Source organism: Enhydra lutris, unplaced genomic scaffold, assembly GCF_002288905.1.
Source record: "Enhydra lutris kenyoni isolate GAN:26980312 unplaced genomic scaffold, ASM228890v2 scaffoldscaffold33, whole genome shotgun sequence".
In the NCBI taxonomy this organism is placed as follows: Eukaryota; Metazoa; Chordata; class Mammalia; order Carnivora; family Mustelidae; genus Enhydra; species Enhydra lutris.
Genome location: NW_019154117.1, coordinates 16673409 through 16689342, shown reverse-complemented (window position 1 = coordinate 16689342; position 15934 = coordinate 16673409). Strand labels below are relative to the sequence as shown.

The 15934-nt window shown below is 44.1% G+C and overlaps 1 protein-coding gene across 1 annotated transcript in view; it reads right to left on the bottom strand.

Moving 5' to 3' along the window:
- Positions 1-15934, bottom strand: part of LOC111153546 (proprotein convertase subtilisin/kexin type 5) — a 455156-nt gene continuing 439222 nt past the window's right edge. The window contains exons 35-37 of the mRNA XM_022512624.1: positions 7550-7650; positions 5577-5763; positions 1-661 (exon numbers count right to left, since the gene is read on the bottom strand). Of these exons, the coding sequence (XP_022368332.1) occupies positions 204-661; positions 5577-5763; positions 7550-7650 (746 nt within the window). The 3' untranslated portion in view covers positions 1-203. The remainder of the gene's footprint in view (positions 662-5576; positions 5764-7549; positions 7651-15934) is intronic.

The following is a 15934-nucleotide window of genomic DNA, read 5'->3' as shown; positions in this document are numbered from 1 at the left end:
CTTCCTGTATTTTGATTTATTATTTTGAGGGAAATCTCTCTGAATTTTATCCTTGTTCCTCAGAACTGAGTTTAACCACTCAAAAGAAGAACAAATTATTTCAGCATTCTTACATACTCTAGTTGGACTCATGGTTAAGAGACAAAGACAAACACCCACACATCAGCCCACTGTGTGGGGATAAAACCCCCAAACTATAACACTCACATGAATGCCTGTGAGTGGAATGGGGCAGGGTTGGGGGGAACTCTTGTGTACTGGTAGGAGTAACTCTCATCATCGTATTCCAACTCATCTTCATCTTCATCATCTAGAAGCCCATACTTAAATTTCCGGTAAACAGTGCCATCTTGGCCCATGTAGACGATGTCATCATCATCCTCCTCATCATAGTCCTGGTCCCTGTACTCAATCACCTGATCCTCTTCAAAACTGGTGTTTTCATGATGGCTGCTCTTATAGGAAACATAGGACATGCTAGGGTTGGCCAGCTTCTCATAGCCAGCCTTCGCCACTGGCTGGACTCGGCCCCGTGATTTCCTCCAGACGATCACAGCTGCCCCGAGCAGAAGCACCAGCATAATGGAGGAGGTGATGAACAGGGCTATCTTGGTATGTTCACTGGCAGGCCCAATGTCACTTGCTTGAAAGATACACTCCTCTGTTGGAAGAAGATCCCAGAGAAGAGCAGAGCAGGGAAGCATGGGAGAGAAGAAAAGCAATGAGGAAAACTAGTTTCTGAAGTAAAAAGCTTTGCTTTATCTTCAAAAACTAAAATGGCAGAATCATTACCTCTGATTTTCCTAGAGGGCACAACACTCTACAGAATTGTACCATGTATCTCCTGAGAGTCCCAGTTTGTGTCTGACGAGTTCAACAAACCCTTCCAGGCTGAAGATCAGTTTGAGACATAGAGTCCCCTCACACCTCATGAGTCAGTCGCCAGGTATCCAACCCGACCAATCGATTCTTCTATTTCCTTCTTAATAAAATACTCCATCTTGGGCTGTGCTTCAGTTACTGCTAAATGCTCTATTTTTTGTTTCAACTCTGACTTTCTCTAAGACTGATTCCTTTCCTCAGGTACCCTTCAACCTGGTCCAAATTCAAGGGCAGAGAAGATTATAAAACCATTGACTTTTTTTTTTTTTAAAGTAGTCTCTATGCCTAACATGGGGCTCAAACTCACAACCCCGAGATCAAGAATCACTTGTTCTACCTGACTGAGCCAGTCAGGTGCCCCCAAACCATTGACTTTTAGAGTTGTGGGGGGCCTTAGAAATTAATTAGGTCAGACTTCTGGAGAAGATGGTGGAGTATCCCATCTAGATAACATCCACATCAATGTAAGTAACCCAGGAAATGACCTGAAGACTGGCAGGACAGACTCTCCACAGCTAAATGTAGAGAAAACGCAGATCAGCTGGAGAATATGATTTGTTTTATTATTTATTACTATTATTATTTTTTAAAGATTTTATTTATTTGTCAGAGAGAGGGAGAGCGAGAAAGTGAGCACAAGGCAAGCAGAGGGAGAAGCAGGCTCCCCGCTGAGCAAGGAGCCCGATGTGGGACTCGATCCCAGGATGCTGGGATCATGACCTGAGCCAAAGGCAGCTGCTTAACCAACTGAGCCACCCAGGCGTCCCTTATTATTATTTTTTAAAGTAGGCTCCACATGCCCAGTGTGGACATCAACATGGGGCTTGAACTCATGACCCTGAGATCAAGACCTGAGCTGATTATCAAGATTCTGACGCTCAACCAACTGAGCCACGCAGGGGCCCCTGGAGATTTGTTTTAAATACCAAGTTGAATTACTGTGGTCAATCAGTAGAACTCAATGCGATGATACAAAAAACAAAAACAAAAACAAAAACAAAAAACAACAAACAAAAGAAATTAGGTCATTCTGTTGCTTGACAGTTGAGAAAACTGAGGCCCACAGAAAGGACGAATTGTTGCCTGTCAGAGGTAAAAGCTTGTCTGTAGAGCAATTAAAATTTGAACCCAGGAATCCAGATTGCATGCTAGGGACCAGAGACATTTGGGCATATACTCTGACAACTGTGTTTTTGGGGTCATGCATTCTGTAGCCCTAATCTGATAGGAAGAGACGTAACTTCTTTAAATTCTGACAACCTCGGGCGCCTGGGTGGCTCAGTGGGTTAAAGCCTCTGCCTTCGGCTCAGGTCATGATCCCAGGGTCCTGGGATCGAGCCCCGCGTCGGGCTCTCTGCTCGGCAGGGAGCCTGCTTCCTCCTCTCTCTCTGCCTGCCTCTCTGCCTACTTGTGATCTCTGTCTGTCAAATAAATAAAATATTTAAAAAAAAAATTCTGACAATCAAGTTGAGGGACGGGACTCTTGTATCATAATGACAATTTCTAAAGTTGAGAGCCCTGCCCCCTGTTGTTCCCCTGTTGTCCCCCTGTTGTTCATCCACCAGTGAAAGAGAGTATGAGAGCACCAGGGAAAAAACTAGCAGGCTCTATTGGATGTACAAGTTGAAATACAGGGTAAGTTTTCCGTAAGTGGTTTTTGAACCACCAGGGTCTGCCCCCAGGATTCTTTTATGAGATTCTAGGTGTATTATATATATTAGGCTAATGGATGTAATTCTGCTGCCAATTATTTGAGGGGCCATTATTTTTGCTTATTATGTACTGGCCAATTAGGTCTGATTCACCACCACTCTGTATTTCCCTTTCTTTCTTTCTTTTTTTTTTTTTTTTAATTTATTTATCTGACAGACAGAGATCACAAGTAGGCAGAGCAGCAGGCAGAGAGAGAGGGGGAAGCAGGCTCCCCGCTGAGCAGAGAGCCCAATGCAGGGCTCGATCCCAGGAGCCTGGGATCATGACCCAAGCTGAAGGCAGAGGCCTTAACCCACTGAGCCACCCAGGCGCCCCTCCCTTTCTTTTTGCTAGTGATAAATAAGTTGCCTGTTTTATCCAAACTTTCATCCTCATGGGATTTTTCCCATCAAACAGAATTTCCTCTTCTGACATAATAGCACTCTCATAATTGCCTTTGACGTTAACAATAGCAGCACAGAATTTTTCCCTGGAGGAAATATTAAAGCACCAGAGGGATGGATAAGCAATCTGTGTGTGGTACTTGGAGAGAAATATGGCCTAGGGCAGGAGAATCCATAAAAGATATTTCGAGATTGTTTCAGGTACTAGGGCACCATATGCAATCCTGTCTTTCTCTTCTCCAGGCTTCGGTCTGCAGAGTCAGGGTCAGCCTCTGTGATCTGGTTTCTTTGAAGGAGCAGAGTGTCTCCGTAAAAAAAAATGAGCAGGTAATCAAGAGTATTTAGATTTTTGTAAATTGGTCCCAGGGGGATCTTCAAGTGCCACAGAAAGCCCAGGAAGGCTGATTAAATTGCTGTTAGTTGGACCAGTCGTGGAGAAACTCTGCATCCAGTGTGCACACACTTCTGGTTTCATTTAAAGCCACTGATGTAATGAGGGTTATTACTCTTAGCAGACGTAACGTGGATATTAGGCAATCAGACCCTGACGGTGGTTACGTATGAGAGGCTGTAGAGACCAGGTGTTTGTGGGGGTGGGAAAGCTAAAAGAAGGAAATCATTCGTTTTTGGAAAGATGATTTTAGAATTTAATTGAAAAAGCTAACAAGAAAATTTTTTTAAAAATGGCCAGTAGCAGTTATGGGTCTGAGCTTTACTTCATTTATACATGGACAGGCTCACGTAAATATGATGTCTTTTTGTCAGGCCAGATACATCTGAACCCCAAGGAAATGATCTGCTTCTGGACTAGAGAATGTATTTTAAGAAGAAAAATATATAATAAATAATAAACATATAAATACAAATATTTTATAAATAAATAAATAAATAAATATTTATTTATTTATTTAAGGCAGAATCACTCCATTTGGGATCTTTCTGAGTTTGTGGCCTGTGAAGCCCAAGTACCCATATACATATGGATGGGTTTGGGAGAAGGAGGCAGTTGAGGGCCTGGGAATAGGTAAAAGGAATTTTGTTTCCTTTTAGCCTTTGTTGAATGTTCATTTTTAAAATGCTTTAAGTCAGGGCACCTGGGTGGCTCAGTGGGTTAAAGCCTCTGCCTTCGGCTCAGGTCATGATCCCAGGGTCCTGGGATCGAGCCCTGCATCGGGCTCTCTGCTTGGCAGGGAGCCTGCTTCCCTTCCTCTCTCTCTGCCTGCCTCTCTACCTACTTGTGATCTCTCTCTGTCAAATAAATAAAATCTTTAAAAAAATAAATAAATAAAATGCTTTAAGTCTCTAAGGGGAGCCCTGGACTTGGGCTAACTTCCATAGAATGAGTCTATAGCAGAATCAAGGTAACACTGACATCAGCTTCTTTGATAGTTGATTCTTTTCCTTTTTTTTCCCCCCCAGGAGAGAAGAATAAAAAAGAAGATAGTAAGTTTATAAAAAAGAGATTCTAGGGGCACCTGGGTGGCTCAGTCTGTTAAGGGTCTGACTCTTGATTTCCACTCAGGTCATCATCTCAGGGTCATAAGATTGAGCTCTGAGTCTGGTTCCACGCTCAGTGGGGAGTCTGCATGAGATTCTCCCTCTCCCTCTCCCCTCACTCACATGCCCATGTGTGTGTGTGCACTTTCTCTCTTCTGTAGAATAAAATCTTTTTTAAAAGATGAGATTCTAGGGACGCCTGGGTGGCTCAGTTGGTTAAGCAGCTGCCTTCGGCTCAGGTCATGATCCCAGCGTCCTGGGATCGAGTCCCACATCGGGCTCCTTGCTCATCAGGGAGCCTGCTTCTCCCTCTGCCTCTGCCTGCCATTCTGTCTGCCTGTGCTTGCTCTCTCTCCCTCTCTCTCTCTGACAAATAAATAAATAAAATCTTTAAAAAAAAAAAAGATGAGTTTCTAGACCAACTTGAGTTATCTTAGTGGCGGCATGGTAGTGGAAAGAGTGCAGGCTTTGCAGTCTGAAGGACCTACAGTCTAACTCCAGATGATCCCTTAACATTGTTGTGTACCTGAACATGCTAATCAAACCCTTTGAATCTTGGTCTCCTCATCTGCAAAAGGGGATTAAGAATACCTACTTATAGGGGTGCCTGGCTGGCTCAGTAGATAGAGCATGAGACTCTTGGGGTCATGAGTTAGAGCCCCAGGTTGGGTATAGAGATTCCTTAAAAAATTCTACATAGAGGCACTTGGATGGCTTAGTTGGTTAAGTGGCTGACTCTTGATTTCAGCTCAGATCATGACCTCTGGGTCTTTGGATCAAGCCCCGACTTGGGTTCCACACTCAGCAGGCAGTATGCTTGAAGATTCTGTCTCTCCCTCTCCTTCTGTCCCTCCCCCGACTTGTGCTCTCACACTCTCTTTCTGAAATAAATAAATGTTTAAAAAAAGTTTAAAATTAAAAGGATCTACTTCTATGAGTTGATGGACAGAAAGTTTTAGGGATGGTAAGCACATAGCAGGCACTCAATAAAAAGATCGCTCTATTTGTTCTCCAGAACTTTCTATCCTCTCTCCCCTGTGCTCTCATCCCCTTCTGGAGTCTAGGCCCTTCCTCTGCAGGCTGCTCTTCCTCTCGGCTCACCTGTGGTGTTCCGGCAGTCACAGCAGTCCTGGGCGTTAGAGGAATCGGACCCATTACAGCAGTGTAGGCAACGGCCGTCATCCACAAACAGCACCAAGTTGGCGGGGCACACCGTACAGTTCTTAGTGCCAGGTCCCTTGCATTCCACGCAGCTCTCATCACATTTTTCACAGTTAAACTTCTCCCCCTGGTAAGAACAATTGGGAGATTCTTTTTGAGTGTGGAGGAATCAACAAGGCACTGGATTTCCCAGGTGGGAATTCCATTTTGTCTCCATGAGGAAGGGAGGCATGTGGGGGACAGAAGAAAGACAGCTTGTTCTGGGTCCACTTTCACGGTTTAAGGTGAAAGGCCCACCTGGCTGCACTTGGGGGAAACCACTGCTGGGTCTCTGCTTCTGAGATCCTCTGGTAACAACAGTGGGAGAACAGGCTTCTAGAACCGCTCAAGTTACAGAACAGACAGCTCATGTGCTGTACCTGGTCAAGGACAAGTTGTGTCTGGCTCATTACGAAATGGACCTTCACCCTTTATAAAATTTTCAGTTCATTGCCCACATTTCAAAACTGGGATATTTCACTTGTAAATCAGTTCCTAGTTTCTCTTTAAAAACTAGACTGTCAACATGGTCATCACTCCCACATGGCAACATCCCAGACAGCTGAGGGGAAGGGACCCTCTTTTTGTGCTGTCCTAGTTGAGAGAATCCCCAGAACCTTGCTCCAATGTCACCAATACAGGTGACCCATCCAATTCCACGTTTCATCAGGTCTGCCCTGGGGTTTTCTTTGACCTGACACCTGCACTCATTAGTCCCCTTGGCCTCTGTGCTGTTAGATGCCGTGTGTGGCCCTGCCCCATCATAATATTTGTGACTGTTTAGCTAAAACAGTGAAATAAGAGATAAGGAGAAAGTGGCTTCCCTCCTGACAAGAGGCTGCTTCAGTGGTGCTAAAAATGTCGATGTCTTCCTGTTTTACTTCCGTGCTTTGGAAGGGTGGTATGGTAGAAAAGGAAGGAATGGAAATTGCCTTTGTTGAGCCTTTGAGCACATTTCAGGTGCTGATCCTGTCTCAGCTGTGATTGTCTTACCAAATCCTGGGTTAGCTGTCAGGACCCCTGGGTTCAATCCCAGCTTTGTTACTTACTACCCAGGTGATTGTTAGCAAATTATCTAATCTCTCTGAAATGGAGGAGTTTCTCCAAGGTGGAAGGATGTAAAGAGAACTCCTATGTGAATATGTTGGGTCATGTTAATTTCACCATTAAGAGATTTGCTTAGTTTCTACAGCTTGGAAGCACAAGATGTTAGTGAATTCAGAATTTCCCTGGTTTCTAGGCAAGGAAATGAAATATATCTCTCTTAATACACTGTGCAGGGTGGAGGAAATGGAAGGACCGCAGCAGTTGTGTAGTTTTGACATTATTCAGGCATTTCAGGTGAGACAGCAGAGGAGTAGGAGAGAAGATATTTCTTCTTTCTCTTAAGATTTATTTATTGGTGGGGGGTTTTGAGTGGGGAAGGACCAGAGGGAAAAGGAGAGAGCATCTCAAGCAGACTCCACACTGAACGTAGAACCTGACCTGGGGCTCGATCCCAGGACCATGAGATGATGACCCTGAGCCAAAATCAAGAGTCCGATGCTCAACCGACTGAGCCCCCAGGCACCCTAATATTTTTTATCTCTGATATAATATTCTTAAGTGGCGCCGAAACTTTTAAGATCATGAGCAATGAATGTAGAGATAAATCTGAGGTCCTCATTATCTAACTTCCCCATTATTTATCTTAGGTCATCTCAGTCGCTTGGCGATAAAGGCTACAGGTGGGTAGCACCCTTCTGTGATGCGGTGGTAGAAGGTTATAAAACTAGAGCAAGCATGGGAATTGTAAGACTTCCTGATTTTCCCAGAACGACCTCCCACACCTCTGCAGAAATGGAGGAGGGCACAGCCTGCCCAGCTCTCAGTACCTCTCCCACTCTGTATTCTCCCACCAGACAGTCCGAGGTGCAGATTCCTCCTGCTAGATGGTAACTCCACACACAGGATAAGCAATTAAGTGCTCCTTTTCCTGAAAGGAAAAAAAAATAAAGTGATCCTAAATTATGAGGGCTGACCTTAGATTTCAACCTGTCTTGGGTCCAAAACTTTAGGAGCAAGGAACATGTCAAGCAAATTGACATGTAGAAGGGTGGATTGATTGAGGAGATGGGGGGGGTGGGAAAGTCTGGAAGACACCAAGTGAAGACCTAGAAGTCCAGTCAACGTAAATGCTCATTTGGAAATGGAGGGTTGTGAAGTGATAGATCTTTGATGACAGCAAAAAGAAAGATTTTTGGAGAATGGGAAATCATGTAGAAAGGGCATAAAACTTTTGTCATTCTGCTTATTGTTTAACTGACATGAAGGAGGAGAATGATAGCAGATGGTTTGGAGGGTCCTGATACTCAGTTGGTGAGGAAATCATGGTCAGGCAGCTCCTAAGAAAGACTAGACTTAGAATTTAAAAGGCAGTGCTAAAAGAATTTAGCAGATCCTTTTGACCACTTGTTCTTAATTTGGGGAGGATGGATTCCTTAGAAGTTCTCTTGAAAGCTAAAAACTTTCTTTCCAAAAATTTGGCATGCTATTTATTTATTACTATTATTAATTAATTAATTAATTTGAGAGAACGAGAGAGAGAGAGAGACAGACAGACAGACATGGAGAGGGGCAGAGGGAAAGGGAGAGAAAAAATCCCAAGCAGGATCCATGCCCAGTATGGAGACTGACACAGGGTTGGATCTTGCAAGCCTGATATGACCTGAGCTGAAATCAAGAGTCAGATGTTTGCCCGACTGAGGACTCAGGTTCCCCTATTTATTATTTTTTAAAATAAATGAAAAGTAAGACCCAGATATGTCAAGTCATTCATTCAAGTGTACATAGATAATGGTCAAGATTCAAATTCACATTTGTTGACCTACAGTAAATGTTCTTTCAATCATACTCTTTGCCTTAACCCCTTATGACCCACCAAGTAGGGGAGGTCAGAATCTACAGGCTCCGTTTTTGTGGAGGTAACACCCTACTCTCCTAATTCAGAGACCCTAAGAATGACTGACCCAAGCATTACCTTTTGCCCAGATATTAAGGGATAACTTCCAGAAAGGATTTGGAGACAGGAGACCTGAATTCTCATTCATTCCATTAGGAAGGTCCTGGTGTTTTTGCTGAGAATTTCAAAAACGAGCAAGGAGATGGATGGGGTCATGGAATGTGCCTGACATTGTGAGTTGGAACTTGATATAGGTCTTCCCACGAGAAGAATACTGTACAGAGTGGTTAGTTGAATTTGAAGTAGATCCTTGAGTCCTGTCCGTCACAATCACTAGTAGTTAAATCAACTTTCATGTCTGATCAGTGAGCTCCATCATATGGTGTTTCTATGGAAAAAAATTCTGAGCTCTGAACAACAGTTTAGAGAATAAGCCTTCATTATCCAGCAGCTTCTTAGATCGGGGGCTGCCTGTAGTGACACCAATTTAAAGCCATTTTATTATTTTTAAGTTTTCAATTAAGTGTAGTTGACATACAGTATTTTATCAGTTTCAGGTGCACAACAGTGATTCAACAATTATGTACATTATGAAGTGTCCACCACGCCAAGTATTGTCACCATCTGCCACCACACAACGTTATTCCAATATTATTGACTATATTCCCTATGCTGTACTTTTCATCCCTGTGACTTACTTATTTTATAACTGGAAGTTTGTACCTCCAAATCCCTTTCACTATTGTACCCGCCCTCCCACCCCACCCCCTGCCCTCTGGCAACCACCAGTTTGTTCTCTGTAGTTATAAATCTACTTGTTTGTTCATTTATCTTGTTTTTTTGTTTTTTGGGTTTGTTTTTGGCTTCCATGTAGAAATGAAATCATATGGTATTGGTCTTTCTTTGTCTGACTTATTTCATTCAGCATTGTATGCTCTAAGTCCATCCACGTTGTCATGAATGGTAAGATTTCATTCCTTTTTTATGGATGAGGAACATTCCATTTGTATGTATACCACATCTTCTTCAGCCATTCATCTATCAATGGACACTTGGGCTGCTACTGTAATTTGGCTATTGTAAGGAATGCTGCTAGAAACTTAAGATGCATGTATCTTTTCACATTAGTGTTTGTATTTTCTTTGAGTAAAATGGATCATACTGTATTTTTATTTTTAATTTTTGACAAATCTCCATACTGTTTTCTGTAGTGGCTGTACCAATTTACATTCCTACCAAATAGTGTACAAGGGTTTCCTTTTCTCTACATCATCACCGATACCTGCCATTTCTTGTCTCTTTGGTATTGGTCATTCTGACCAGTCTAAGGTAGAAATCTCATTGTGGTTTTGATTTGCATTTCTCTGATGAGTAATGTTGAATGTCTTTTCATTGACTGTAGGTAATTTGCATGTCTTGTTTGGAAAAATGTCTATTCCAGACTTCTGCCCATTTTGCAATCAGATTTTTTTTTCGTTAAGTTGTAGGAGTTCTTTATATATTTTGGATATTAACCCCTTATTGGATATATATACCTGGGTGATCCCCAAAGGCACTACCTGTCACCAGTTATATCTCCTTATATTGATTTATTGCACAATGCATACACCCTGGGTACGCAGAGTCTTTTGCCAAAGGCAGTTTGTTAATTTCCAGATTGTTTTCCTATTGTTTCCAAGTTTAACAACCTACATTTGTCATTGCTTCTAAGAATCTGCAACAACTGTGGGACCTATAAAGATGGCTTTGAGATTTCCTTAGAATTCAGAACTCACTACTGGCTTTCCCTTGGACTGACCCCCACAGGTTGAGTTCAGCAACACAGAGCAACCCCTGAGGACATCCATGGTGTCATTCCACACGGGAAGAGGAAGCTGGAAAGACTACAGTGGTTTTGGCTACCAGCATGGATATTTATTTCAAACAATTTTGCGAGGAGGATAAATAAAAAGTTAAATGCATAAAGGTAAGGAATGAGATAATTATGGAGGAACCAACTGCATACAAAGGTAATAATATAAGGCCTTGGGGGGCCATCTGTCACCTACCCTCACCCTGTCCAGTGCTTTGGCATATTTTTTTTACGACTCTGATAGATACCACTGGACAGTCAACTGTGAATGAATGCAATCCAGTTGGTAAATTGCTTATTTAGGTTACAAAATTTTCCCTGTAATTTTTGTATCTCCTCATTTTGTAATATGACAGCTAGTGTTTTAGGGAGGTACCTTGGAATCCATCCTTTTTTTTCACCCAGTTTATAACCCAGGAGCAAACCTGTCCCCCAGTTTTGTAATCTAGATCTTGCAAAACCGGAAGATTCACTAAGCAACCCCGGCTGTGTGCGGCACGGTGAGCGTAGGATGGTACATACCGTGAGCCCCATACATGGAAGGCTTCCAGCAGGCCCATCTAGGGTTCAAGTCAAATACAGGAGGAGGAGACCTCAGAACAGCTGCAAGATGCACCCAGCTAGGACCAGCCATCCTTTGCGTACATTATCAGGTAGAATGTGTTGATGAACTTCTTTTGTATGACTGTTTTTTTAAAGGAATTTTAAGTTTACAGCGAAATAGAGGGGAAGACACAGAGATTTCCTGTGGACTCTGCTCCTACCATGTGCGTAGGGTCCCCTGTTATCAACACTCACTAGCATGGTACTTTTTTTTTTTTCCTTTTCTTACCCAAAGATAAACCTATATAGACATATCATTTTCACCCAAAGTCTCTAGTTTACCTTAGGGTTCTCTCTTGCTGTTGTACATCCTATGGGTTTGGACCAATGTATAATAATACATATCCATCATGAGACTGTCATACAGAGTATATTCACTGCCTTAAAATCCTCTGTGCTTTGTCTCTTCATCTCTCTCTCTCCATCACCCCTGGCGACCAACCGCTGGCCTTCTACTGTTTCCACCATAGTTTTGCCTTTTCCAAAATGTCACACAGTTGGAATCCTACAATCTATAGACTTTTCAGATCGGCTTCCTTCACGCAGTAATATGCATTTATGCTTCCTCTGTGTCTTGTCGTGGCTTGATTGCTCTCCCTTTTTGGCCCTGAATAGTATTTCATGGTTCTGGATGTGTTGATGAACTTTTGAGACCGGGAATCTTCAGAACCATCATCCTTAATCCACTGAGGAGATCTCAAACCCAATTAAAGATATGTATACGTTTTCAGACTGTGCTTACAAGATCACTAATAATTTCTACAATCCCCGCCAAAAAAAAAAAAAAAAATTCTTAAAAAGCTAGTGTTCTGTTTTGGTTGGCTGAGGTTGAGACATTAAATAACCTAATGATGGTTGCCTGGTCTTGATGAAAAACCCAAGGGCTCTAGCCCACTGCAGTGCCTTAGGACACTGGAATCAGGATTGTCAGATTTAGCACATCAGAATATAGGGTTTTATCTGGCAATCCTAGTTAGAATAAAGGCCCACGCATCTAGTAATGGCGGTATCAGAAAATCTAATGGAAAGCCAACACCATATTTACTATGATATGGGTAGGGATAATGCTAACTTTCTACCACCCTCCCACCGTACCCCCAATTCAATGTATCCCCTCATTTATCTTATTCTAATTAGAAGTTTTGAGCAGGAACTATAGGTGCCTCTGGAATGAAAATAAGAGAATACAAATGAATGGTAACTTAATGCAAGTGTGTTCGGAAGGCCAGTTCTTTCAAAGATGGGAGTCAGTTGCAGATAGGGGAAGGTGGGAGCCACAGCATGGCAGAGTTTTCATGGCCTTGCCTCCAGGACTGCCTGGGAGTGGTATGAGGGCCAGAGGAGGGCATTCTGGGGCTTTTGAGATTCTGCCTGGGTTCCCCACTCCAATCTGAGTGGCTCTGCTCGGGTCCATTTGCATCGTAGGATCCAGCCTAAGATTTCTTCTGAAGAAGATGGTCTCCCAACAAAATACTAGAAATAATAGATATACTAGAAATAACCAAAATAATAGAAACCATTATTCTAAATTAGACTGTGTTGGCCAGTACGGTAGCCACTAACCCCATGCGCTACTGAGCCCTACTGAGCCCTGGAAATGTGGCTAGTACAACTTGAGTTGTGCTGTAAGTGCAAAATAAACATCAGATTGTGGAGACTTCGCAGAAAACATTCTCAATTTTTACGTCGATTACACGTTGAAATGATTATATTTTGGATATGTTAACTAAATACATATATTATTAAAATTAATTTTACCCATTTATTTTTATTCTTTAAAACGTGACCACTGAAACATTTAAAAATGTGTGTATGGGGGGCGCCTGGGTGGCTCAGTGGTTTAAGCCGCTGCCTTCGGCTCAGGTCATGATCTCGGGGTCCTGGGATCGAGTCCCACACTGGGCTCCTTGCTCAGCGGGGAGCCTGCTTCTCCCTCTGCCTACTCTCCCTGTTCTGCCTGATGCTCTCTGTGCTTCTGCTCTCTCTCTGAAATAAATCAATAAAATCTTTAAAAAAAAAATTTAAAATGTGTGTATGGCTTGCGTTACGTTTTATTTGGATAGTGCTGATACACCGCGTTGTGAGTTACTTAAAAGAAATTCTAGGCCTGGTATGGATAGCATGTGACCAGTCCCAGGCTAGTTTAGATTGTCCACTAGTCTAAGCACTTCGTAGCTAAGATTAATTTAATGTTTATGTCACTGATAGTCACTCCAAGATAACTTAAAAATTATTGAATATTCCAAGTTGTGGTTGTTGTCATCCTTCTTAGTGTTAAGACTTATTTTTGGGGGGAGGTGGTACGGTTGCAAGCAGCCCAAAGAAAGCGGTGGGGCGGTGGGCTGTGACACTGACTCCACAGTTCAGAGAAACACGCAGGTGACAGCCCAGAGCCAGACAGGTGGCTCGGAGCTGCAGATATCAGCCACGCCCCGTGGGCGGTGCCGGGCTCGGCCTAGCTGCCCTGCGATTGGCCCGACCGCCTGTCCACGCCGCTTCCGCAGAACGCCGCTTCCGCTCAGCCTCCTTAATGTCTCTCGTAGCTTTTTCTGCTCCTCGGCTTGTAGCTTCTTGAGCTTTTTCTGATTCGGACGGAGTTCACGGCCACACTGTTTTTGTTCCCTCTTGGGAAGCGTCTCCTCTCTTTTTCTTTCTCTCTCCCCTTCATGTTCTTTGTCTTTCCTTGGCTCTGTGCCTCTCCTCTGCCTCTTTCTCTTGGCGCTTTTATCGTCTTTGCTCCCACAGCTCCTAAAGTTTCTGCGCCTCGAGCTGCTGTTTCTTCGGCGAGGCGTCACTCAGGTGTTCGGAATCCAGAGGAACTTTCCGGAGCAGGCAGTGGCCTGGCGCTGCTCGCCTTTCCACGGGAGGTTCAGGCGGCCCAGGGCTTGGATGAAGCCCACAGGCGTACTCGCGGCATGCGCCTTGGCCTGGAAGTTCAGGTGTCCCCGAAGTTGAAGGTGTGGAAGTTCCGGCCTGTCATCTCCTCCTGTTGTGGGTCCAGCACGGGGATGTCCATGTTTCCTATCTCCCGACCTTCTCAAGCACCTTGACCATGACCTGCTCCCTGGGCCAACTCTTGCGCATTTTGCAGGGCGGCCCCTCCAGGTGACTCGTGCCTGGCCTCTCTTTTCGGGCAACATTTCATTCTCTTCCTTTGTGTCATGGGAGAACGAATCCCCTGGCATGTGGGGAAATTGGTTTTGAACTTGGCGTCGTGCACCTTGCGGACTTGAGGGAAGCTGCCAAGCTTAATGACCTTGCCATGGAGGCAGGCCTGGAGAGACATGACCAGATTTTTGCCTAACTTGCCCTTCAAGCAGATGAAGTCCGTGGTGCCCTTGGAAATCGCAGAGTGGAGAACTGGAGATTGTGCACCATGGCCTTAAGTCTTTCCAGCCCCTGCCTGCTGGAGATGGACTCCCCTGCTGCTTCAGCCATGGAGGGCCACTCTGATGGTCACCTTCATGATGGGCTGGAGATGGAGTCCTACAGAAGACAGAGCTCCACTGTCTCATATGTGTTGTGGAATGTGCTAGCGGTGGCCTTAGCCCAGCAAGCATGGCCTCCCTGCCTGGCACCATCACCGTTTGCTTGAGGTGCCCTTGGAGCCACTGGCCGCTGACTCTGCCTATCTCTGTGACGGTGCTGAGTGCTGGAGATACAAAGGTAAGTGAGATGGGCAGGTGGGTTGTTCATTCGGTTAAGTGGCTGCTCAGCTCATGATCTCAGAGTCCTGGGATCAAGCCCCATGCGAGACTCCCTGCTCAGCAGGGAGTCTGCTTGTCCCTCTCCCTCTGCCCCTCCTACCCCTGCTTGTGTGCTCTCTCTCTCTCTCTAATAAGTAAATGAATTGATTAAAGACACAAACAAACAAAAAACAAAGGCAAATGAGATGCATTAATCTTTGCCTTTGAGGATCTCAGTTTAAAGAGACAGAGAGAAAGAATAAATAACATAAAATATGCCCTCTGGGCTCCAGGGCCCTGACTGCCTTGTTCACCCTTGAACTCTTGTCTAGGCCATACTGCAGGAGAAACATTGGTTGGATAACTAAGCAGATGGATGAATGGAGAGTACTAAAGGAACACAGTAGAGGGATTAAGGAAGGCTTTGTAGAGGCAATACTGACTAATGGGTTAGAAAGAGGTAGCCAGGCACAGCAGACTGGGGAAAGTATTGCGGAAAGAGAAAGGGCAAGGTTGGCTCAGGTTTGCAGAAACTGACTACACCTGGATTTAGAGGGTGGTGGAGGAGGTGGTGAGGGGTGAGATGAGTCCCAAGATGAAGAACTTCATATGCACAGTTAACTAAGTTAAGATTCTATCCTAGAATCAATGGAGAGTCATTTTTTAAAAAGATGTTATCATTTATTTGAGAGAGAGACATACAATGCGAGCGAACATGGGGGAGGAGCAGCGGGAGAGAGCAGCGGGAGAGAGACAAGGAGACTGTTCGCTGAGTGCAGAGCCTGATGCAGGGTTTGATCCCAGGACCCTGAGATCAGGACCTGAGCCAAAACCAAGAATTGGACACTTAACTGACTGAGCCACGCAGGCACTGCCGAGGGAGATTCAGTTTTAAGCAGATAAGTATCATTATGGTATTTGTCACATAGAAAGATCAATCTGAGAACATAATGGAGGACCAGTTGGTATACAATGGCTAATACTGGAAGCAAGAAGGCCAGTTAGAGATTGGTGAATAACTAGGTTAGGGGCTATACGAGTCTGAACTAAGGCATTGATACTACAAAGTGAAGAGAGGGGAGAGGGAGTTAAGAGATAGGCGTAGATGGACAGGAGTTGAGGACAAACCGAATGTGAGGGTTGAGACAGGGGGATCAGAGGATAATCTGACCAAGTT